Source organism: Mizuhopecten yessoensis, unplaced genomic scaffold, assembly GCF_002113885.1.
Source record: "Mizuhopecten yessoensis strain PY_sf001 unplaced genomic scaffold, ASM211388v2 scaffold10107, whole genome shotgun sequence".
NCBI classification, from domain to species: domain Eukaryota; kingdom Metazoa; phylum Mollusca; class Bivalvia; order Pectinida; family Pectinidae; genus Mizuhopecten; species Mizuhopecten yessoensis.
This window is the reverse complement of record NW_018408382.1, coordinates 488,295-512,741: the sequence shown is the minus strand read 5'-3', so window position 1 is coordinate 512,741 and position 24,447 is coordinate 488,295. Positions and strand designations below refer to the sequence as shown.

Below are 24,447 nucleotides of genomic sequence, written 5' to 3'. Positions count from 1 at the left end.
ATGTTTTATCTTATTTTTATGGACTAGGACTCCATGTACCCCTTTAAGCTCTTTAACAACATAGACCCACATTGCTGTCCCTCTGTACAGGAAGACTAGAAGCTACAGTACCTTTCTATAAGAACTAGACTACATTGTACCCTGTGTCTTTACCCTGTCTCAAAAGACAAAGACCCCATTGTACTCTACATGTAGGACCTTTAGTGCCCTCATTCCAAGACCTAGACCCCACTTTACACTGTTGCTAAGGACTAAACCCCTATTGCACTCCCTCTTTAAGACCTAGGACCTATTGTGACCTTTCTCTAAGAACTATCCCAATTGTACCCTGTTGCTAAGGACTAAACCCCTATTGCACTCACTCTTTAAGAACTAGGACCTATTGTGCCCTGTCTCTAAGAACTACCATACACCCCATTGTACACTATATATCTTAGGACAAAGCCTCCATTATACTCCATCTGAAAGAACTAGGACCTATTGTACCCTCTCAATGAGAACTACACCCCATTGTACACTTACACCCCATTGTACACTATACCTTAGGACAAAGCCCCCATTATACTCCCTCTGAAAGAACTAGGACCTAGTGTGCCCTCTCCCTGAGAACTACACCCCATTGTACACTATATGTTAGGACAAAGCCCAAAAGAATGACTAACTACAGGCCACAACTGTATCATTCTCTGTGGTTAGTACAGGTAAACTAACTACAGGCCACAACTGTATCATTCTCTGTGGTTAGTACAGGTAAACTAACTACAGGCCACAACTGTATCATTCTCTGTGGTTAGTACAGGTAAACTAACTACAGGTCAAACCTGTATCATTCTCTGTGGTTAGTACAGGTAAACTAACTACAGGTCAAACCTGTATCATTCTCTGTGGTTAGTACAGGTAAACTAACTACAGGTCACAAATGAATCATTCTCTGTGGTTAGTACAGGTAAACTAACTACAGGCCACAACTGTATCATTCTCTGTGGTTAGTACGTATACAGATAAACTAACTACAGGCCTCAACTGTATCATTCTCTGTGGTTAGTACGTATACAGATAAACTAACTATAGGCCTCAACTTTATCATTCTCTGTGGTTAGTACAGGTAAACTAATTACAGGCCACAACTGTATCATTCTCTGTGGTTAGAATAGGTAAACTAACTACAGGTCACAACTGTATCATTCTCGGTGGTTAGTACAGGGAAGCTAACTACAGGCCACGACTGTATCATTCTCTGTGGTTAGGACAGGTAAACTAACTACAGGCCACGACTGTATCATTCTCTGTGGTTATAATTAGTACAGGTAAAGAGGGAAGAAATTTATATCAATTGAATAACAAAAAATATCAGCATGAATAAAATCATTTTTTTTATAGTAACTGGTTTTTAAAAAACAACTAAGTTAAATGTTCAACATGTACATATACATGTACTTAATGGGAATTCAAACCTGTAAGGGATCTTAGAGAGTAATGACTTAATACATGGAATACCTGTACTTCGTTTATTTATATTGCAGGTTAAGGTTAGGTGGTAGATATATTTTGTAGCTTCAGTATGCCCTGGTTCACTTAAAATAAATCTTATAGTATACATTGTGTATATAGAGATGCATATTCGTTATCAATGTAATCTCATCAGGTACTTTTACGCCAAAACCATGTGCTCCATATGGCTTGCAATGAAATGCATCACTACAGAAGATTAAATCATTTGCTGCTAAAATGCAGTTTTAATGAATAATTAATGTTTGGTCATGACTACAATGCTGAGTCAACGCAAAAAACCATACAAGATTACTGTAATGGCTATTACCGTATTTAATACAAAAACCATACAACATTACTGTAATGGCTATTACCGTATTTAATACAAAAACCATACAACATTACTGTAATGGCTATTACAGTATTTAATACAAAAACCATTCAACATTACCGTATGGCTATTACTGTATTTAATACAAAAAACATACAACATTACTGGATGGCTATTACCGTATTTAATACAAAAACCATACAACATTACTGGAATGGCTATTACCGTATTTAATACAGAAGACATACTCTCTACGTGGGTTTAGAATTAACGTGACATGTTTGTGAGCTTCTGCAATTGACAGGTATGTGATTTTGAGTCGATGCGTTTCTGATGTATCAGGTTTAAGATTTCTAATCATCGTTGAAGCTGCCTTTAAGCTTAAAGCTTGGTATAATACTGCCCCTCCCTTGTAATAATCAGATGTTGACTCTTCAAAGACTTATTTATTAGCTTACACAAGCTGAAGCAAAATCTTTTATATAGCATATTTTTAAAAGTATTGAAATTCATCTGAAGACAAAATACATGTCATTTAACAAGTATTTCTCAAAAATATTGTATGTACAGTCGGTAGTAATATTTGCATTAGCAACTTGTTAAGCTCACCAATCTCTGAGCAACCAGGCACTGGATATTTGTATTACTTAGTACTATCAATCACATTATTTTAACCCTTTCACCCCTATGTAACTTAAGTAGACTCTACCATGCATCGATATGGATGAGTCCATTATGGTCTACAGTGGTGAAAGGGTTAAGAATGCATGTACTTAGGGGTAGAAATTCATACCATATATTCCATAAACTGCACAAGTTCTAAAACTCTCTCCTACTAGCTGTTGTTATATATGAAGTGTTAATGTAAAGGTATATCGCAGCAGCTTTTTAATTAAAAAATATTTTTCGTCGGTTGATAATTACTTTGTATTGATAATAATGTTTCTCAAATATATGATGAATATATCTGCTTCTATGTCTTGTAGAACTTAAACTGCTTCCATCCCATATATCTAATCTCAGATGTCCTACGTGTATACCTGTACACAGATCACCGGCTCACAATTGACACACGAAGGTTGATTACACAGGGTCGGCTATCCCCTTATTTTTGCCCCTTGGCTTGTATAATTCTTAGCTACATTACCATAAGTTGTTCGGTACAATTCAGCCAGGTTACCTTGATTTTTTCCATAAATTTGTGTGTGGGAAACACATTATCGGGGAGATCATGGTATCTGGTCATATAAAATCTGTAATTAAGCCTATCGATTCCTTGGTTTTCTATATACTCGGTTAGCATTAGCATATTTTCCCTACTTTTTGAACAAGAGATTATGTTTTATCATATATTATAAACATTGTACTCTTATTTCAATGAGGTTATAGAGAGAAGATAATGCCTTGTAAAACCAACTTGTTTTGAATTCTTTTAGTAATACCATAGTCATCTTCCATGACAAAGTACTTATGATTATAGTGAATTGATTTCTTATTTATAATTACTTTCCCTGGGTTTTGTTACAAAAAGTGTTTTAAAGTACAAAAAGTTATTTTAAAATCGATTTTTCTTTTCAATCTATGTAACAGGGTAAGTTTTAATTATCTACATTATTCAGACAAAATATTGACCGATTATTCTCATTTTTGTCCTCCATATAGATCACACATAATTGAACCATTAGTGTTTTTGTCACAACCTTCACGATAGCAAATAACTTCTTACATGAATGACAGCGATACTGATGAGTCAAATTAACACAGAAAAAGTCACTTTAGATTGCAAAGATAATTCACATGACTCAAATAATGTGAAGCTCAGTGGATCAATCTTTTTATGAGCTACGTAATGTAACATTTCTGTAAAGTTGCCACAATCCTTTCATGAGTTTTATCCTCTGGCTATGCAAAACAAACCTGAGACATTAATTCCAAAGAAGTACAAGCTATACAAAAATGTTTCTATTGCAATATAAGTGAACGTACATATTTTTTTATCTTCATTGGTTCAAACCATACTTTCTTCCCATTCGATTCTATCACTGCTAACAGCAGTAAACACCGACAACCTCGTTCACACCTGTGCAGCTAGCAGGTAATGGTAATTACTTTATACAGGAAACATTTACGGAACAACCTTTGATGGTATCCACTTTGTACCTGCTAATTTATAGCAGATCACCTTTCTGACACAGCCATAACTTCAACACCTTGTAGGAAATTAGGCAGATTTAGAGACCTCTGCTTTTTTATGTCGGCCCACAAAAAGATCAGCTAAGATATATGACAAATGGTTTTCCGATTGCGATCTGAAGCCTGTGGCAGTTTATCTGGCACGCCTTACAAAACTGCTTTTTGTACTTGTCCACTACCTTTACAATTTGTACAGTGATTGGGGCCAACTTTGACATTCAGGACAATTACTATAGATGTCCTTAAGTCTCCAAAAAGATCCTCACCATTGTCTGTCTTTTTTATCAAAAAGAATATCAACTTTGAAAAAAAATTATACAATGTCAATGTTATAATCCAAAAAATTCATTTCAGAAAATTTTCAAAAAAATCCGTTTTTTTTTCTATATTTTTTTCTTTATAAATTTGTTTATATTTGAGGACATTTACCATACCGGCCATGGTCTATCCACAAGAGACAGGTGTTGAATGAGCTCAAATCTGATCATCTGTGCGTGAGGGTGTATTATTTACTGGGTATTTAACTAAGCCTCCTGTCCCTCCCCTGGCATGTGACATATCTCTCGCAGGCCGATTACCACCGGGAGATTTGAATGAGGCTTAGATTTGGTGTTAAATAGTATTACCTTTAAGAGTAATAACACTCCACTAGCACGAAACAATTCGTAAGATTACATATCATTCATTCATATTAGGATTTAGGTTTATGTAAACAGGTGAAGATCCAATATCTTATTTCAGCTTTGTAAAAATAAATCTTGCAAAGTTATTCAACATGTTACCAGTTCTCTATATTGGAGTTCAGGCGGTGATATTGATAAATATTCTAAAGAATTAGATGGTCTGTCTGGTAGGACATTTAATTGTCCTACATATCATATTCCGGATGTTTCTGAATAAATTATACACGACAATGACCTTTTAATAAAATGCCTACTTAGCAACTTTAGTATAATTCAACCAACAATTCATGAAATTAAAGCACTGCTCCTTTGTTATGTTCCCATATATCACTGTAAATTATGTTTAGATACATAACATGAAAATTAATGTTTAAATATTTCAGGGTAAATTTAGAACATGTTCTGCATTTTTTGTAATATACAAAAATATTCAGCGAAGGAAATATTTTACATTTTTTATGAAGTGTTAGATTTATCTACAAATTGCAAAACATTCCCGTATTGTAATATATGTATACTCAGCTAGGAAGTGGCACATTTATGTAGGCACTTTTTCGATGAACCATTAAGTTTGATTTTTTTTCAAGAGGAAGTCCTGTACAGTAGAGGAAATGAAGAGTGAGTCAGTAAACACGGGTAAGCCTTATCAGCAGTATAAACTATATACATTGTATATATATATGTGTGTCTGTTAAACTCTATCTTATCACCACTCAGATCTGTCACGCACCAGGATCTGATCGCCACACAACAAAGACAGATAGCCGACACTGACAATGGACACGGTTTTCTTTCTATTCACTAATTTGACAACTGAAGCAGATGAGTAAATCACTCCTCTCTCGGATCTTTTGTATCTGCTTAACTCCCACATATATATATATATACATAGGTATATTCAAATAACAAAAAAAAGATATTTTCGTCCCATAGGTGTTGTGCACAAGAATGTTGGGTGTCAAATTCTTGCAGTGAAAATTCTGTCGTCTACATGCAAATATTTTTAATAATTTATTTAAGGAAAATGTTACCTTTTTTGAAAGGCAGCCAAAAAATTCTTTCATTTTACACAGTGATGCATGTAAACATTTCTCTCTCACGGCCATCTTGTTTTTGTTGGTAGTCATTAGGTTGTAAACTTGAGAACCAGTGTTGTATTTATTTTGTCTAATTTTCACTGTTTATTCAAATATTTTTTTCAATTTTTGTGTAATTTAGGATAGATATACAATAAAATGTACATAGATTCTGTCAACTCAGTAATGTGTAGACCAACAATATTGTGACATTCTAAGATGATAATAATATTTACTAGAATTTAAAAACCTGGTCAAATAGATTTCCTTATGAAAGTCCTAAATACCTGTTTTACCAAGCATAGAATTAAGGAATCCAATTTAACTCATTCACCCCTCCATATCTAAAATGGACTTGCCCAGTCTTTGATTTGGCCAGGTTCAAATGTGACTTTAGGGGTGAATGGGTTAAATATGACTACTAAGGGGTGAAAGTTAGTAAGTTCCCAGGGTCCATTACTAGGTTCCTCTGAATAATGAGTAGTACATAACATCATCATAAGCCAATACACTTAAATCCAATATAACGTATATACTGTACTTGTTAAGATGTAGTGTGTAGGACTACACTACTGTAATGAAGTGTATATAAGTGTATTTTCATTTCCGACTTTTACCGTCAATGATTAAAACACCAACCATATGTGTTTGTTATACACATTATATATCCTACAATGTTTTAAAGGTTATAAAGACTTCGTTATTATAGACTTACTAACATTTTAATCCTATTTATTATATATAGTGACCAGTAAGTCAGTGATCAGCTGTTTTATGTCAGGACATCTTATATACCTAGTATATACAGAGTTACAACCCTGACATGACCTCCTACATCTGTTCATGATCAGTATCCACAGTAGCTTATAGACATGTATATAATTGTATACCAGAAGTGAAATTCAGATTCCAGCATCTGGTTCCCTGTTTGTAGTAAAGCATCAGTGGTATAGATATCTGACCTGGCAACAATGAAAATTTTGACCTAAAACCTGAAGAAATGTAAATTTCAAAATAGATATACTGGAAAACCTGTGTAATCTGACCACAGCAGTGACTGTTATAAACAAGTGTTCAGATAAAACAGGTTCAACATACTGTACACATAAACCTATATAACTGAATGGGAGTTACATGTCATTATCACATTTTTGTAAATCATAGAAAATTTGGTGTGGTCTATTTGAGTACAGTATATAACCTGTCAAGAGAGACCGCCTGTCTTGTAAGACCTGACTTCAGCTGACAGTAGAAATGGTCTCTGAAGGTGGGACTAGATTTCCCTTTTGGTTCTGCAAACCAAACCTCAGACAAACAGAAAGAAATAGTCCNCAACTTTTAGTTCAATCGGCCCAGCAGAACTTGACTTCAAGTTTGAAATGTAAAATGTTAACGGACGACGGACGACGGACGACGGATGACGGACGATGGACGACGGACGACGGACGACGACGGACGAAAACGGATAGCAATAGGTCACTTGAGCTAAAGCTCAGGTGACCTAAAAAGAAAACACTTTCAATATCCTCTCAAATGTGGACCATCTGAAGTAAGCAGTGCCTGAGTCTATAGATTGGTCGATCTACCGGTAATTCCAATTAGTCTAAAAGTGATTTTTCTACGTCTTTTTCACAGGGGCATGTGCCTTGTAACTTTGGCTACATCAAGCACAAAAAAAATATGTTCTGGGAAAAAAATGTGATGTTGCAATGATATTTGGGTAAATAGAGCACAAATCATCTAGGGGAATGGGTCTTGTAAAGACCCCAAATTAATCCAAAAGAAAAATCACTGGTCTAGCATGACTGAAATAATGTAAATGTTTATCTTATATTGCAGCTATACGTTCAAATGTCAATAACTATCCATAAACTAATCCTTTAGATTTCATACCAAATGATGAACGGATCTCTAGTCACCAGAAGGTACATGTATACACCAGAGGAGGACTTCCTGTAGCACAGACCAGCGGATTAGTGAGAGAAACAGATGGGTGCATGTGTAATAATATAACTAATTATTGCATTAACATCTTTTATCATTAGGTTGCTAACCATTGGAAGGGTTCTTAACCGTATTAGCTGAGCGCAGTTACTAAGTAGAAGTGCTGTATCACCAATTACATCAATGATATCATTTCCTGTAGCAAACATCTTACACACCGAACATGTGCTTTATGGTGGTAATGTATCCACACTAATGTTGTGTATGGTACAGTTATCTAACAAACACTTCTAAAAAAATATATTTTTAATTTTCATATCCCAAAATCTTTTTTTTTTTCCTACAGTTAGAAATTGGTTGAAAAGCATGATAAGTCCATGCCTGGTAATAAGCCCCCCACACAGACACACACTTTTGTAGTAACAATGACTTTTGTCTTGACCTTAGAACCCTGAACCCTGATACATGAGCTTGTTGAGTAATTCTCGCACCTCAGACAGAGATATCCCACGTCATACCCCATGCTAGATTTTTCTATCTCGTCTCTTCTGTCTTGTACCTTTACGTGACATTTCGTGGAATTTTTACTCTGCGATGTAATCATCCGCGTGTTAACTGCTTGAAATTGACAATTTGCACTATAAATGTTCTGTTTTGTCGTTATATGTATATTTTTTATGTTGTTAGATCTATGATGTTGTAGATTAAATATAATCTACACTGTGGAATATGTTGTAATCTGTGTAAGGACGGCCTACATTTTTTACGCGGAAGCATTCAAATGTACCTTTAGAAGTGAAGAGGTCATTATCCTTTGAGGCCCAAGGCGGGATACTTGTAGCTTTTAACAAAATTGAATAGTCCTTTTCTAGCTTAAAGGTGCAAGATAAAAAATCAATTACCTGTAACTGAGCGTGATCGGGTTATCTCAGTCTCGGGCTAAGATTCTGTAACATCCCAACTTTGGCTTACGCCTCGGTTGGGATTTTGTTACAGAATCTTAACCTTCGACTGAGATAACCCGTTCTCGCTCAGTTACAGGTAAAAGATTTTATTAGTCTTGTACATGACCTTTGTAAAAATAAACACAAAGTTAGCGGAGGCTCACATAGATTAAGTTGTGTGCCCAATTCATCAAAATGGGACAAAAACAAAGTCTGGAACATTCAAGAGTAAAAAAGTAAATTAACAAAGAACAAATGAGAAAATAATGTAATGTGAAAGACTTGTGCCATGTCACTATATATACATTGTATTCCATACAAATATCACTGCAAACATAATGTGTAATCAGGTCAGAAATACATAAAAAACTTTATCATTTGAAGTGGGGTTTTGTTTACGATAACTAAAACACAAAGGTCATTAACACCTAGAATACATGAAACACTAACTAGGAGGTTTGATAGGGTTCTACACCTGCCACCTAAGGGCATTGATACCATTCTACTCCCCCCACTAAACTATCAGGTGGTTTACATTTCTATACAAGAACAACAGTTCAGTATACTGACAGGAACACAATCCCATTATTTGGTTCGCAGCTCCACCATTTTGTGCCAAATCATCAATTGTTGGAGGGTTAAGGTTATTCAGCTGGATGCTATCCAAACATTTCTGTGACACAAGTTATCAAAGAGCATCCCAGTACATGTACAGGTTTTGTGCAATGCCTGCAGGGTCATTTTAGGTCTGTGGTAATCAGTACCCAAACAGAAACGAAGCAGGTTGTGCAAATTGCTCAAATCGTTTATCAGCACTGATTAATTGTTATTTTATTTTATATTTTGAAACTCATCATATCAAAATACGAAGAGTTTTATAAACAAGATCAACAATGTCCCACTGTATGATCCCTATTCTACCCCCCCCCCCCCCAACTGTTTGCTCCAGGGGGAGGGGAGGGGAAGGGAGGAGGGGAGGGGAGTCCCTTAACAACTTCACTCTATGTCCCACTCTACGATCCCTATTCTATGGCTCCTACTGTATGCTCCAGGAGGTGGGGGAAGTCTGTCCTTCACTGTACATGCCTAATTTAAGTCCCCCACTGTATGTACCCCACACTATTTCCCCTACTTATGTTTGCTCGACCTCCATTTTGGACTCAATATTTCTTATCTTATACATCCCTATGTATGTCAAACTGTGTCATTTCTGTTAAATTAAATTTGTGCTATTCTGAAACCTGCCTGATCCAAACGAAAAATACAAAAAATACTTTATTTCATTAGTCCAATTTCACTGATAATGGACATGCATTTATGCATGAGGATATCCCAGGTATAGCATGTTTACATGTATATGCTGGAAACAGACACAGGAGATCTTGATTAGAAATCATCACCTGATGATGTGTGTGTGCATATTTCATCTTTTCTACAGAATAAATTGAGCAACAACATGCCACATAAATTCAAATTACATCCTTGAGAATGTATTCCATACACAATATCCTACTCCCCCAAGCTTATTCCAGTTCTATGTTAACTGACTGACAAACATCTTTGTTCTTCCGAAATTAATTCTTTCCTCAATCTTGACTTTACATTTTCAATTACATGTATAATATATCTTCTAGATTTAATACAAGGCCTGATCGACACTAATGTTCCCAATGCACAGGCTAAAACTTTATATTCTACAGTTCAAACCTGGATTGACAGTGGTATTACTAACGACTAGACTGTTATTGATTTTATAGCTGGAGGAGGAGGAGGAAGAAGATCAGATACACTGGTATTACTATAGACTAACCATTATTGATTTTTTGATGGGAGGATGAAGATCAGATGCATCGGTCCAGGCTACATACAATAGACTCTGTCAATATCCCATAGCGCTACAGTCATAGGGAGCTAACATCAGTATATAGTATTTGATACAGAATGTTTTTGTAAAAATTTGAACTCATTTATAAATTTCAGCCAATTTTTGAAATTGAAGAGGATGAATATACACAATGGCCTGATAAGATATCAAATGTCAGACAACTCAACCTTCATGTTCACAAAAGTAAGGGACCACAGTGTAGACTTTCCAAGGGACAGAAAACCTTTTTGTAGTTGAAATTTTCCACACTTACATAAATAGTTTCCTATATTACTTGCATTAATAACAATCAAATAAGGGGAAACAGTACCTACCCAGATACTTTTACATAGTACTGTGAGAATTGGTATGAAATGGTAAATAAAAATAGAGGTAGGATATAAACTGGCGATGGAAAATACTAGCAGGATATGAACTGGCAATTAAAAACATAGGTAGGATATGAACTGGTAATGGGAAACATAGGTAGGATATGAACTGGCAATGGGAAACATAGGTAGGATATGAACTGGTAATGGGAAACATAGGTAGGATATGAACTGGCAATAAGAAATAATGGTAGGATATGAACTGGTAATGGGAAACATAGGTAGGATATGAACTGGCAATGGGAAACATAGGTAGGGTATGAACTGGCAATGGGAAACATAGGTAGGATATGAACTGGCAATTAAAAACATAGGTAGGACATGAACTGGCAATGGGAAACATAGGTAGGATATGAACTGGCAATGGGAAACATAGGTAGGATATGAACTGGCAATGGGAAACATAGGTAGGATATGAACTGGCAATGGGAAACATAGGTAGGATATGAACTGGCAATGGGAAACATAGGTAGGGTATGAACTGACAATGGGAAACATAGGTAGGATATGAACTGGCAATGGGACATGAAGGTTGATTCATGATTTGTTTCATGTACTATATCTATATGGTTGGAGCTGAGTTTGATATCTATGGTAAGAGCTGAATATGATCACTTTGATTTGATAGGACTATGCCACTGGTACATTAGACTGGAACAAGGATATGTGAGTTTGTTATCAGATTCATGTGTGTTAAGCTGGTAACATTTGGTAAAAGATAAATCAAAATTTGAAAATGTACAGTAACTGGGGTTTGAACTGGCTACATTGTTACCTATGGGAATAAGATGATGCTTTGGTTATTCAGATTTGAAGCTAGTTATGAGCTGTGGACTGAAGGTATGTGTAGGTACCTAAGGGTTTATTTGATGACATATTGTATATAAGAGGTCCTGTACTGTGTACTCTATGTATACACACCAAGTCAACTGTAACTGATACTGTTCCATCTAATACTGGTATTTACAGATAAGGGATTAAAGGATATAGTACCCATGTAAACAGATTAAGGATTACAACTACCGGCTTTGGGTTTTAATGATATATCAGTGCTTATGAACCAACTCCTATACTCAACAGTATCTAAACAAACAGTACTACATATACAACATACTCATATAAGTAAATAACCGGTATCCATACCCTATACAGGTAAATCACCGGTATCCATACCCTATACAGGTAAATCACCGGTATCCATACCCTATACAGGTAAATCACCGGTATCCATACCCTATACAGGTAAATCACCAGTATCCATACCTTATACAGGTAAATAACCAGTATCCATACCTTATACAGGTATATAATATTGTATCATTGCTGGTTCACTGGCTAATAATGATATTACTTCTATAAACATAGCTGTATGTACAGACTAATACCCATGTAATGTCCTAAACATGCTGTCTAGATATTGTTATACATATATGCAACATACTAAAATGAAATTGCTTTAATTTTATGTATTGACTTATGTATCTCACGGAGCTCATATTTAACCTGATTTTCTATCTATAAATTTATTATTGCCGTTAAAGATTTCAAGATAGTACATTACAAATCATCAAAAACAAATTTCTTCAGCGTGTTTGCAGACATTTTAATTAATGAAAAGGAAATGTTTTAATTAACCTTGATTCTATGTGAGATTGATGAATTTTAACCTTGATTTTTTGTTTTTAAACCTCCAATATCTCTTAATTATTTTTATTTCTATGTGAGATTGATGTATTTCATCCTGGAATTTTTTGTCTTTGAATTTCCAATATCAGATCGGTTATAATAAACCTATAAAAGGTTTACATCAAAAGGCTTCCATGTGTATTTTGGTCACAGTCTATAGACATAGGTACACAACAAAAGTATATTGCGGGCTGTAGATTTCCGTTACATGTACTGATATATCTGTGTGTAAGCTAAACCCACCTACACACGTATACACTTTTGTATCAGGTAAACACAAACGTTGACGGAAGACACCAATAAAATGTTAATATCCGCCTTAAAGCCTTAATCTTATTTAACCGAAATACCCGATAAGTAAAAATAACGTAGCCAGACACTGTAACAAATTAACTAGCATTTCCTATATCGCTGACCACAAAGAGGAAGCTTCCCATAAGCATATGTACAGAAAACGAAACCTCCGCATATGTTCAGAAAAAATTATCCCCAATAGGTCATACTGGCTTATAAAAGGTTGTTCCCACCAAAAAACTGCCCTGATGAGAACAACACATGGCGGGCATGTTCAAGCCAAAATAGGTGCGCCCCTCCACCCACACTTCCTCGATCTATCCCAGGCTGTATGTGATGTATCTATCATAATATTATTGTAAACAGAGCGATTTAGTTGGGGGGGGAACTCCCTGCCACACATCATTATATCCACCATTACTCGCTCTGTAAATACTCCCCAGCTATATACAGCCTGGGTAATCACGCTTGCTAATTGAGCACCTGCTTCTGGCATGGATTCTACGGAATTAGGCAAAGACATGCCCTGGTGTCCTCGATAATATACGTATTTTGTTATAACGGTATACAATAACGTATGTTTTCTCTACACACTGATGTAGATGGTACACACTTGTGTGTCTTCCCCACCATTCACCAATTACACACTGAGCAAAATTTGCATTACAGTACCATACAGCTTGTGGGTTAGAAATGAAAATCAGGCGACAACGTTTAACATATAAATATATGAAATCTATTTCATACACTGTACACCAGTATTCTGTTACAATTGCCCTAGATTTGTATCAATATCAGCCGTCCGTAGGCCATTCACCAGATATAAAAATTCCCCAAATGTCCTTATAATTTCGCCCTGAATTCAATGCCCTTTAGGATATGATTGAGCGACAGAAAACACAATATGATTCGTCCATTTACTCCACTTGGAATATCACCAAACCAGACAAAGCATTATGCAGCTACAGGCCACGAGATAATCTGACTTTCAAAAGCCCCAAGGAAATGAACAGCTACTAACAGAAGGCTGGAGTAAAGGAGCTAATAAGGTTTAGAGAGTAGCTGTGAGTCAATACTGGCGTGATTGAGGAAATGGTGATTGGAATTAGGACACCCCGACAGCAGCAAACCCTTAATGGGGACCTTGATCAATGGAGCCAGGGTATGGGATCAATGGTGTCAGGACCGACAGCAGCAAACCCTTCATGGGGACCTTGATCAATGGAGCCAGGGTATGGGATCAATGGTGTCAGGACCGGGTGGTGCTGGACAGATATTCCTGATTAAGGAGCTTCTGCTGTTGGGGTGTCGTAATAATTCCACCGGCCATCCTTCCTGTTATATACTTAAGTGTCTCAAAGAACAGCCAGGAGCAAATCTAGCCCTGCCAGAGCAAGGCACCACTATCAGAACCATTGTTTAGCTTTACCATGATATATAAGGGGAAATTATATCATAATTTCTAAAAACAATTTATTAACAATAATTTGATGGATATAATTATCGTCAAAAAATTTCTGTCAAAAACTTACAATTTATTTTATCTTATAAAGTTGGACTCTGATTTCATACACAGGTACTCTACTAGCCCATCGTGACTGAAACTGATAGATTCCATAATCAGAAAGGTTTCATACATAATATTTCAGTTCCGATTTATTTATTCCCTGCCATTTTGGCAGACTGTTGAGACTGACACCCCATATCCTTCTACCTTACACACTGATATTCCCAAGCAAGAGGCTTACGTTTTTCCTTTTCATTCATTCATTCTTTTCAATAATTACTCACTTATTTTTCAAGTCCTTCAGTCAGTCATTTTCTCGGAATCATTAACAGCTTATAATGTCTTTATTTGATATATTTTTAAACATTTAGATTTGTAAATTTAATGAAAAAATTAAGAAACTAGACCACAATACTGTTTTTCATTAATTACAAATGAGATTTTATCTCACTCATTTACTGAACATATGTTTAAAATTGCATAAGATTTTCCTTTCCATCTTTGAGTTTTTTACTCTGTTAAGCTAACAATTCTTTCAATATAAAGTCACCGGATGGCTCCCGTCTGTACATAGATCCCCTGTTCTTACTCTAATACACAACCTAAGTTGTTCTTAATCTCCAGCTCCATGAATTGGTTTGATTGAAACCTCCTGACTATACAGAGTTCCTCTGTGTCTTGATTAAGAGTACAAGCACAATCTGAAAGCTTTATCACATGTTATGCCAAAGAAGGAAAAAAAATGATGATTGTTTTCTCGACAAGATATCGGCCTGATGTTTTTTAACGCTAATGCACAACTTTCTGTTTTGAGGAATCAGAAGGAAATCGGTTCGAAAGGTAATCACTGGCTTTGTGGAGCTCAGTGAAATATTAGCAGCCCAGGAAGCAGTTATCTCGCAATTTGGAAGAAAACGAAATTTGCAGTAAACAAAAGCCAACTCGGGCTTTTAATGAACCGCAATTAAAATATATGGAGAGCCCCTCGCTGCAGCAAGCCAACTTATTTATAGCTTCAAAAGGGATCTCCTTCTGACATAAAATGTATGTCAGATACAAGCTCTGATAAGATACTGATCTCAGGATTCAAAAGAATGAACAAGAAACTGTTGATTTGCTTGATAAAAGTATTATGTATTAGCATATGAATATGTATACATTTTTCGTACCTACCTAGGTATATCCTAGCTATATAGTTACTCATCAAGTTAATTTTTACTTCAAGTACATGTTCATGTACATATATATACATGTCTAATACAATTTGCAGATTACTAATTCTTTCCACATGATATTTTGCAAAAACTTGTGTCTACATATTTCTGTTAGTTATATATAACGATTTGATACTTTCTTGTTTTACACTGATCCAAGCAAAAGCCTTAATCATACGATAAAATAAGGCCACACCCCAACTACGATCATGTATGATGACAGTGTCCATAGACGAAGGGCCACTCATGATCAAGGGCCATTAAAAAGTGCTGTCTCCCTGAAATGTTATAGCTTGGACTGTCCGACATAACATGTACAGCTTCAATGTAGCATGACATCCCATCCAGTCACATTCTTGTTATAGCTTATGGGCTAATCAGAGTATAGCCAGAACTCCAGGAGGAATTGATTAGAAACAGAACCATATCAAATACGATAGTTCAAGAAAAGGAAAAATATCCAAAGAGTTGCATATTGAGACAGCTTGTTCTCCTGTTTTGCACTGGTGAAAAATAGCAGGATTCTTCAATACTTGCGAAATAGCTATGGTAGGCAATAGGAAACTGCTAATTATCCTTTATGCAGTGGTCCATTCTGACTGGACTAAGAATAATCTAAGACCCGTCCTCTAACTACATGTAAACATTTATCTGTATGTAGTGTAACGGTACAGGTAATAGGTCCCTTAATCTACACTGTGTATGCAGTTCCAATGGTAGAAAATAGATCAGAAAGTTTACGACTGTATAAAACTGGTGTTTGTATATATATAGGTTTGTCTATGGAGTGACAATCTTGCTGTACAATAATTATACGGTTACATATATATATGCATGTACACGGATATAACATATTAGGATTACATGGAAACCAGAGTCGACTCTTAACACATGTTATATAAAACAGTATGTACATCAACATACATATAAACCTAAACATAGATCTTGTTAATTTCAAAAAATAATTACAATTGATTATTCCGTATATGGTGTTAATGTTTGTGCTGAGGCAAGTTTCATTACCGACGTACATGTAGCAACCTGAATGAAATATCACAAATATCTCGTATTTAAGAGGATAACAGGAAAATCAATAGTAGTATCAATCCACTACGTCCTCACATGTAAAACAGACGAGATAATGTGGGACTGGAGAAACACCATCACAGACAGTACCAGTATCTAATGCTAGTCATCCACAAACTTCAGACTGGGTCACAGTGACCTACATGTGTGAATGAATTGCATTCACAAAATTACAGGCGTTGAATTTAATGTTTGAAATATGGCACCATGCAGATTAGTGAAGACAAATATAGCTCTGACCTTTTACAAGAGTGGGTTGAGTAAAATCAATTTTCTAATTGAGAGCCGCCCAGCTTAGCAATTGACTAAAAGGGGGAAAACAAGCGAACTGTCGATATTACTAGAGCTGCAGCGACTGCAATATTAAAGGTGTGGTGAAGATTCTGTTCCATAAATATTTAACGATAAGATCATACATATAGTATGCAGATGACGTCACATCCAGGTATTGTTAAATTGTCACAGGTGTGTACAAGAATGTGTCTGTGTGCATACTACTGGTGTATATTGGGGAGTGTTCACATATTTATATTCCCAGCTTAAATTACCTATTTACAGACACATCCTGTGCTTTTAAGATACACACAATACAGGATTGCTTATGTAATCAATATATATTATAAACAGAATAATATTTCTGTATCTTTACAAATCACCATATATATATATTATATAGTGTTACAGATCAATAATGGTGATAATGATAAGTCGGAGAGATGCTGATTTATACAATGTAGCATTTCTAGGTCATCTACCTTACATTACTGTAAGTGTTTATTATTTAAAAATTCCATCCATATTTAATTAAGAGTATCTTTTAAGCTAAATCAGTGGTATTTTCTTCAACAGATTGAAAAATAAAACATAGCACATGTGTGTATAACAGTGTTTTACCTTGCTTTAATGCTAGTGAGTCATTTCCTGTCAAGTTCTGGTAAGTTTGATAACCGGGTCAATAAATATGAAATAGATTACTTTTCAAAACATTCAAGAAGTCAAATTGAAAATATGCAAGTATTTGATATCATGACTTCAAGGCAAACAAAACACCTGGTTACTGGTATAAATAAAATTCAACTGAATAAGATCCCAACCAAGAAAGAGGAGTCCTGATAAAGATTATTCTATTGGCATGTTTAGTCCATTTCAATAACTCTGCAATTGGGGTCTCTAACTTTGAGGTCGCTGGTTTGATACATGTAGGCATGTTGTTTTTTGTTCTTATTTTGATTATTCAATTTTTTGCTTCAGGTAGAATTTCAAATCAGCCCTTTGTCATAGGCTCTAATGAATCTCTTCATAACGCAAACATACTGTGAAAAGTTCATTCTTCAGATCTAAATCCAGTATAGTCCACCCTACTCCTACGTATAAGAGCTGCTAACCAAACCAATCTATGTGTTCACTGCTGTATACAAATTGACTCTGTACCAAAACGAGACTCTGGATTAATTCCTGTTACGAGAAAATGTTATGCAATATTTATAACAAAATATTCATTCTAGGATCACATTTAGTTGTAAAACAGTTAAAATGGACAGTTTGACAGTGTTAAAACCACATTTTGAAGAATATCATAAACTTATTTTGAACAAAGTTGATCTAGTGATGGCCATCTGCCCCAACCTGGAATGAAAGACTGAATTGCTGAACCCCATGTCTTCAGCCACAATGCATTTAATTGTGTCCATTGTTTACGCTACATTGTGTAGCTGGGGCAAAGAGGTCAAGTCACCATGTTTGAAAATAGTGTTAATCTCTGCAACTGATCTGATCCTTAATGTAAATATTTTCAATTATATCTTTAGTTCTCCCAGGTCAGAATTAGTAGACTGTGCTCCACAAATATTGTTGTATTTGATCTAGTTATTTATATATATTTTTTAAATGATATATATATTTGTTGGGTTTTTGAAAGAAAAAAACATATAACAGTTAACTCTCTAACTTTGAGGTCGCTGGTTTGATACATGTAGGCATGACATGAATTATGACTTTAAAGTGAAGTCAGCTAATGAAGCAGTGTTCTCCCCAGGCTGTTTTGGCAGCATGGCACCATGCTCCTATAATTTCTTGCCATGCTGCTATCCTAGATCTTCTCTGCTGTATATTCATAGTAAATCTAAAGTTACCATGCTGCTTTGATTTTACATAGAGTGCTGCTTTAACAGAAATATTGAAATACCATGCTTCTTTCAAAACATTCTGGGGAGGGCACTGTGAAGACTACAGTATTTGTTTTTGAGTTAAACACTCCCCGGTGTTTTATTTTAGGTGTTGTAGTACATTGCTAATATTAGTATAGTATTTAAAGGACTTTTCACATGTTTACAAAGGGAATACCCAACATTTTTAGTTATTGCTATCAGATCAGGGTATCTATCACAACAATCAATGGTGACCAGCTAAGTACAATAAGGTGTTTTAACCTAGACAATGCCCTGTCAGAGGCACAACCCTACAGGAACCTACAGTGGGTATTAAATAACATGGTAATTAGTATACAAAGGGTTTGCTGGAGTGTTTACAAACAACAATAGCTACACTCTGATACACTAAGGTGTGTAGAATGACACATAATGTGATGGTTATGTATCCCTAGTGTAATCTGAACCTGGAATAGTTCCCCAACCTGTGATGACTGGTACCCCGGTGATCATGTTTATCTAACTAGACTTTTTTTTCAATTGTCTTTTAACAATTTGAAAACTTTGAAAATTAAGTAACAAAGAGTTAGAAAAACATGAAAACCTGCCTTAGAAGTTAGGGAACCTGTTTCTTCCATAACATTTGTATCGTGTCAGAAAGCAATGTTTTGTGCATCATTTCAGTTTCTGACAGGGAAAAATCCTCTGTGAATAATGATTTCGTAATGCAAATCCATTAATAAACCTGACATTAAGAAACATATTGTTTAGATGACTTCCAATGTATATAAATTATGTGTTTTTTCGGGGGTTTTGTAACTTCATTTTATATCAATATACTGGATGTGTTCATTTGGGACAGTGTTCAGAGTTTGTATGGGTGTATTCACTTTAGACACTGTTCATTGTATATGGATTCATTCAGTTCAAACAGGGTTCATTGCACATGGATGTGTTCATCATATAGACAGATTTCACTAAACAAATCTATGAAACATGATAGTACCAAAACATCTCAATACACAATTTGTTATTTCAAAAAAACTCTGATTAATCAAAAATTGTATAATTAAAGAGTTAGATACAAATTAAATGAAATTTGAAACGCAATGTATTTATTTACCTGTTACCTTGAATATCCAACAACTGTATAGTATATCAACTTCAATCAAGATACAATAAATTGATATTAGGACTGAGTAATTACTATTGGTTAAAACAATTTGGTAATCAAATCAATTTGTGTGCCTCTAAACACTATAACTCCAGAGTATCACTAATGTTCACACAGTAATTATACAAGACAAATGAAAAATAGTTTCTCTTAGCTCTATAATTACAGTGTAATACCCAATACGCGACCTGGGTGCTAAGCAATTGAATGCTTGGTTTGGTTTGGTTTGGTTAAATTTTGTTTAACATCCTATTAACAGCTTTGGTCATTTAAGGACGGCCTCCCCTGTGTGCAAGATGCATGCGTGTAGTGTATGCCTGTGTGTTTTGGGAGGCTGCAATATATTCATGTTTGTCTCCTTGTGATAGCGTGGAACTGATGCCGACTTTATAGTGCTACCTCATTGAAACATACTGCCGAAGACACCCAGCAGGACACTCCATGCGGTCACATTATACTGACAACGGGCGAACCAGTCGTCCCCCTCCTAAACTGCTGAGCGTTAAGCAGGAGTAAAAACTACCATTTTAATTGAATGCTTGTGCCAGAAAAAAAGGATAACATGCACATAAAACAGATATAGACCACTAAATCTTTGAATTTTTACTTACATGCGAACTGCCACACCAGAAGACAGGTACAAAATGTAGTAAATAACGCCATATCAGATTTTCTTCACACCTCCATCTGTATTTCTGCAAGAAAATTTAAAATTTTTACAATAAAAAAATATAGGTCAGACTTGTAAAAAATTTCAAAATCTGCCTGTAGTCTAACGTCCAAATATGATATTGTGCACCAGTTTTTGTGAACAGCTCAGTAGATGTCCCAAGCCCCAGTTGTGGATATTTTCACACAAGTCCTTGACATCTTTTTTTTAAATTGCTAATCAGTCCCATTACTAAGACACATATATATGGAGGTATCTCAAAATATGGGCGAGTCCAACAGAGAGAGCATGAGTTTAGGAATCTGTGTCACAAAAATCACTGCAAAAGAAAATACTTTATCTAAAACGTGATCACTGCTGGCAAACAGTAACATAATGTATATATATAATATATATTTATACCTTCGATTTCTTTCTGGTTTACTAAAGGAATCAAGACTCATTTTCAGCATTCAGATCTAAATAAGCATACAGATTAAGATATGCGACTCCAGAGCATATACTGATGGTCCATGGGATGTGAGCAGATTATCATATTAAACGAACATACAGCCGTATATATCACTAGGTCAATATGCCACCTACAGGTAATATCTATAATCTGAAAAGGTCATGCAATAATTACATGACAATTTAGCTTGACACTAGCAGTCTGCTATCTATCTATATGTAATACTCTGCAGAGACCAAAATGGCTTTAATGTCTTGGTAAAAAAATAATTATACAATGTATCGATAGCAAATACATAGGATAATTTATCACCACTGCACATGTCACAGCCAGCCGATGTTCTCTTGAAATAAGTACAACTGCCAAAACCAAGGATTGCTTTCAGGACCTGTTATAACCCTATATACATTTTTTCTGTTATTACCATTTGGTATATGGAACTGTCCAAGAGATGTTGTGTCCATTTTTTAAATCTTGTTTAATAACTGATCAATTCCAAATAGGCACCTTGTGTTTAAATGTAATATTAAACAACAGGCTTTGTGAATTCCTTAAACATATCAGAATCAGTATGGTAGAAACCATTCACAGTAAAGAAATGACAACCAGAATTTGCATTGTTAATGGTTAATATCTGGGTCATCCAAGTGCAGGTTATAAATATTTACAAATAAATAATATATACCATAGCGAATTTCAAAAACGAACCAGAGTACCCGATTCAGTTCAAGATATTCCAAATTCAATCAATGGATTTTAAAATTAACTCCTTATTTAAGAACATACCTGTCAACTCTTGTTCCAATACACAGGCTTGCCTAGCCAATACATGCATTATCGGTTTGTGGAATCAAAATATCGGTGTGTTTTTAAATAAGTCATGCAAAATGTGCCAATTCCAATACGTCAATATCTCGATAAGCAATATCCAGTTTGCTTTCTATACTTAACAGAATCAGCTTTGACTGGAAACGAAGAACAACACCGTTTCAACAATCTTGATTCTTAGTCTTCAGCTAATTTGTGTTTCAAGATAAACCGGAACACAGCACTTGAATTCGGCAGCTTGTACACCACATTGTTAAATACACTATGTATAAACACATACCTAAAATATGGCCAACGAATGTAATTTGAATTTAAGGCATATTCCGGCATCTTTCGCTGTAATTCCCGCTCAGACGTGCCATAAAGGATCACTCCTAGACCTCAAATTAATCACAGTCGCCATTTTGGCAATATAACTCAACAACTTCCGGTGTCTTACAGAAATCACGTGACACAGATTGCCATCCTGTAAAAAGTAAGACAGCTTTGATCTTAGTGGCCCGGAGCGGTGGTGGTTCGTGAATGTGAGATAAAGAGATACTTATAAATTTATCTCGGCAAAGCATAAGTATATTATTTGTGTTAATCTTAATAATTTATTTGACTATTTCAATAGAAATTATTGTAAGTTCTGGAATCTCAGGTAGAAATTCGGTTGAGTTTTTTTATGGAATATTGGAAAGTCGCGAGATCGTAAGTTCAATTAATTCTGGTCGGTTTACTAGCTTATTATACATTTCGTTGTTTGTCGAAAAAATATAAGAATAACAGAGAGATATAATTATTGCAGGTCTTTTACGTTACAACATATAAATGAAATATGAGACCGTGTTTCAATTTAGGCCTAATATTCGTGTTGCTGTCTCCATTTTAAACAAACTTAAATCATCATTAATATTTTTTGTTGTATCATGATTTAAACATATTTTGTTGTTTATTTAAAGCAAACAGATTCGGCAGAAGTAATTATATTAACATAATCATAAATTCCAAAATTCACACAATGGCACTTTTTTACAAATTAATTAGATAAAATGGTAGATTGTAAAATATTGGTCACAACAAATGCGATTTTACACTTTACAGAAAGATATCAAAATTTCAGAAACTTTCAGACCTTAAAACACATGCGTGTACTAAAAAAGTAATTAAACAACAATATTAGATTAGCTATATATAGAATCTAGATCTAAGTCGATGATCCAAAGGATATAAATATTGTAATATTTATTTAAAAACCTTACGGACATATTTGTATGATTATTACGAGGACATGCAGAAAAGAAATGGGTCTTTTCATGAAAAAATTATCATTCAAATGGCCACATTTAGATAACTTGTACAAAACATCTAATTATAATTATGAAGGGAGAAGGGGGCCAGTTGAGCCACGGGACTAGTTTAGCCAGCGACAGGAAAATTTGAATTAGCTGCGTTCGTTTTAAGCTCCCGGCAACAAAGTTAGACTTGTATTTCCAGCAACTTGGTTTTTAATAAATTTTATTTTTGCCTTTTTAAATGATTTTTAAAATCTGGGCTTATTATTCTGTGTCACGGTACCTTTTTTAGTAGCAGAGACATTCTACACCTCTGGTTGTAGCAATGGCGTTTTGAATGTTAACTTGTAAACTATTTAAGAAGTGAACTTCCAGCCCCCAAAGCTGCAGAAAGCATGTTTTCTGTTTATGAAAGATTGGGAAAATTGAAGTTGTAACCGAGGCTTCTGTAATTACAGTTGTCTGGCTTTCATAGCCGGGCAAATAAACAATGCTACCGTAACTGAGCAAAAAAAAAAAGGGGGGGGGTCTGTACAAAGGAAGTCATTTCTGTTGGTATAGGGATTGTTAAATGCAACGATTTAACTTGTGGTAGGTAATCTTTAGGTCGATGGGTGTGATTCAGAAGAATGACATAAGAATCCTCACTCAACGGAACTGGAGTACAAGGGAAGCAACTCCTACAACAGACAACGGTTGATGGTACGAACCTGGTCTGAACAATATTCACAGAGGCCGAAGGCAATTTTGCTGGGAATTAGCACCAGTCATAAAAAAATATCTATTATGTCATTTACTTTGATTTGGCTGTTACTGCATGTGTGAAAGCAATACATATATGTCAATTTCTTTATCGTTCCTACTTTTTGTTGGGAGAGCAAACGACCGTCTTATTTCATAGACGTATACGTATACGCCTTAATCATATAATATAGTGTTGCCCATGTCGGTCCCGTCGCGATTCTCTTTGACAGATTTTGATCAAATGTTATACAAAGGTCAAGCATGAGAACATCTCCGACATCACTGTATTTTAAAGTTCCAGGGTCAAGGCTATAGGGTCACTGTTGCTTTATATATATATATAAAAAAAAAACCTAATTCGTTTGTAATAGATTTTCATCAAAATATGACAATACCTCGGATATAAAATCATCAACCAATTCGGTGCAATATCAGACAGTTCAGGGGGGGGGGG

At 35.2% G+C, this 24,447-nt stretch overlaps 1 protein-coding gene across 6 annotated transcripts in view; it reads right to left on the bottom strand.

The window, feature by feature from the left end:
* The window catches only part of LOC110459531 (tyrosine-protein phosphatase 99A-like), a 58,372-nt gene extending 35,981 nt beyond the window's left edge, over positions 1–22,391 (bottom strand). For 5 of the 6 annotated variants that reach the window (XM_021511838.1, XM_021511841.1, XM_021511842.1 and 2 more), the window contains exons 1-2: positions 22,253–22,391; positions 20,635–20,718 (exon numbers count right to left, since the gene is read on the bottom strand). In XM_021511838.1, the coding sequence (XP_021367513.1) occupies positions 20,635–20,686 (52 nt within the window). In that variant the 5' untranslated portion in view covers positions 20,687–20,718; positions 22,253–22,391. Of the gene's footprint in view, positions 1–20,634; positions 20,719–21,930 lie in introns of all 6 variants that reach the window. The other variant, XM_021511839.1, reaches the window with a different exon arrangement.
* Positions 22,392–24,447: the final 2,056 nt, after the last annotated feature.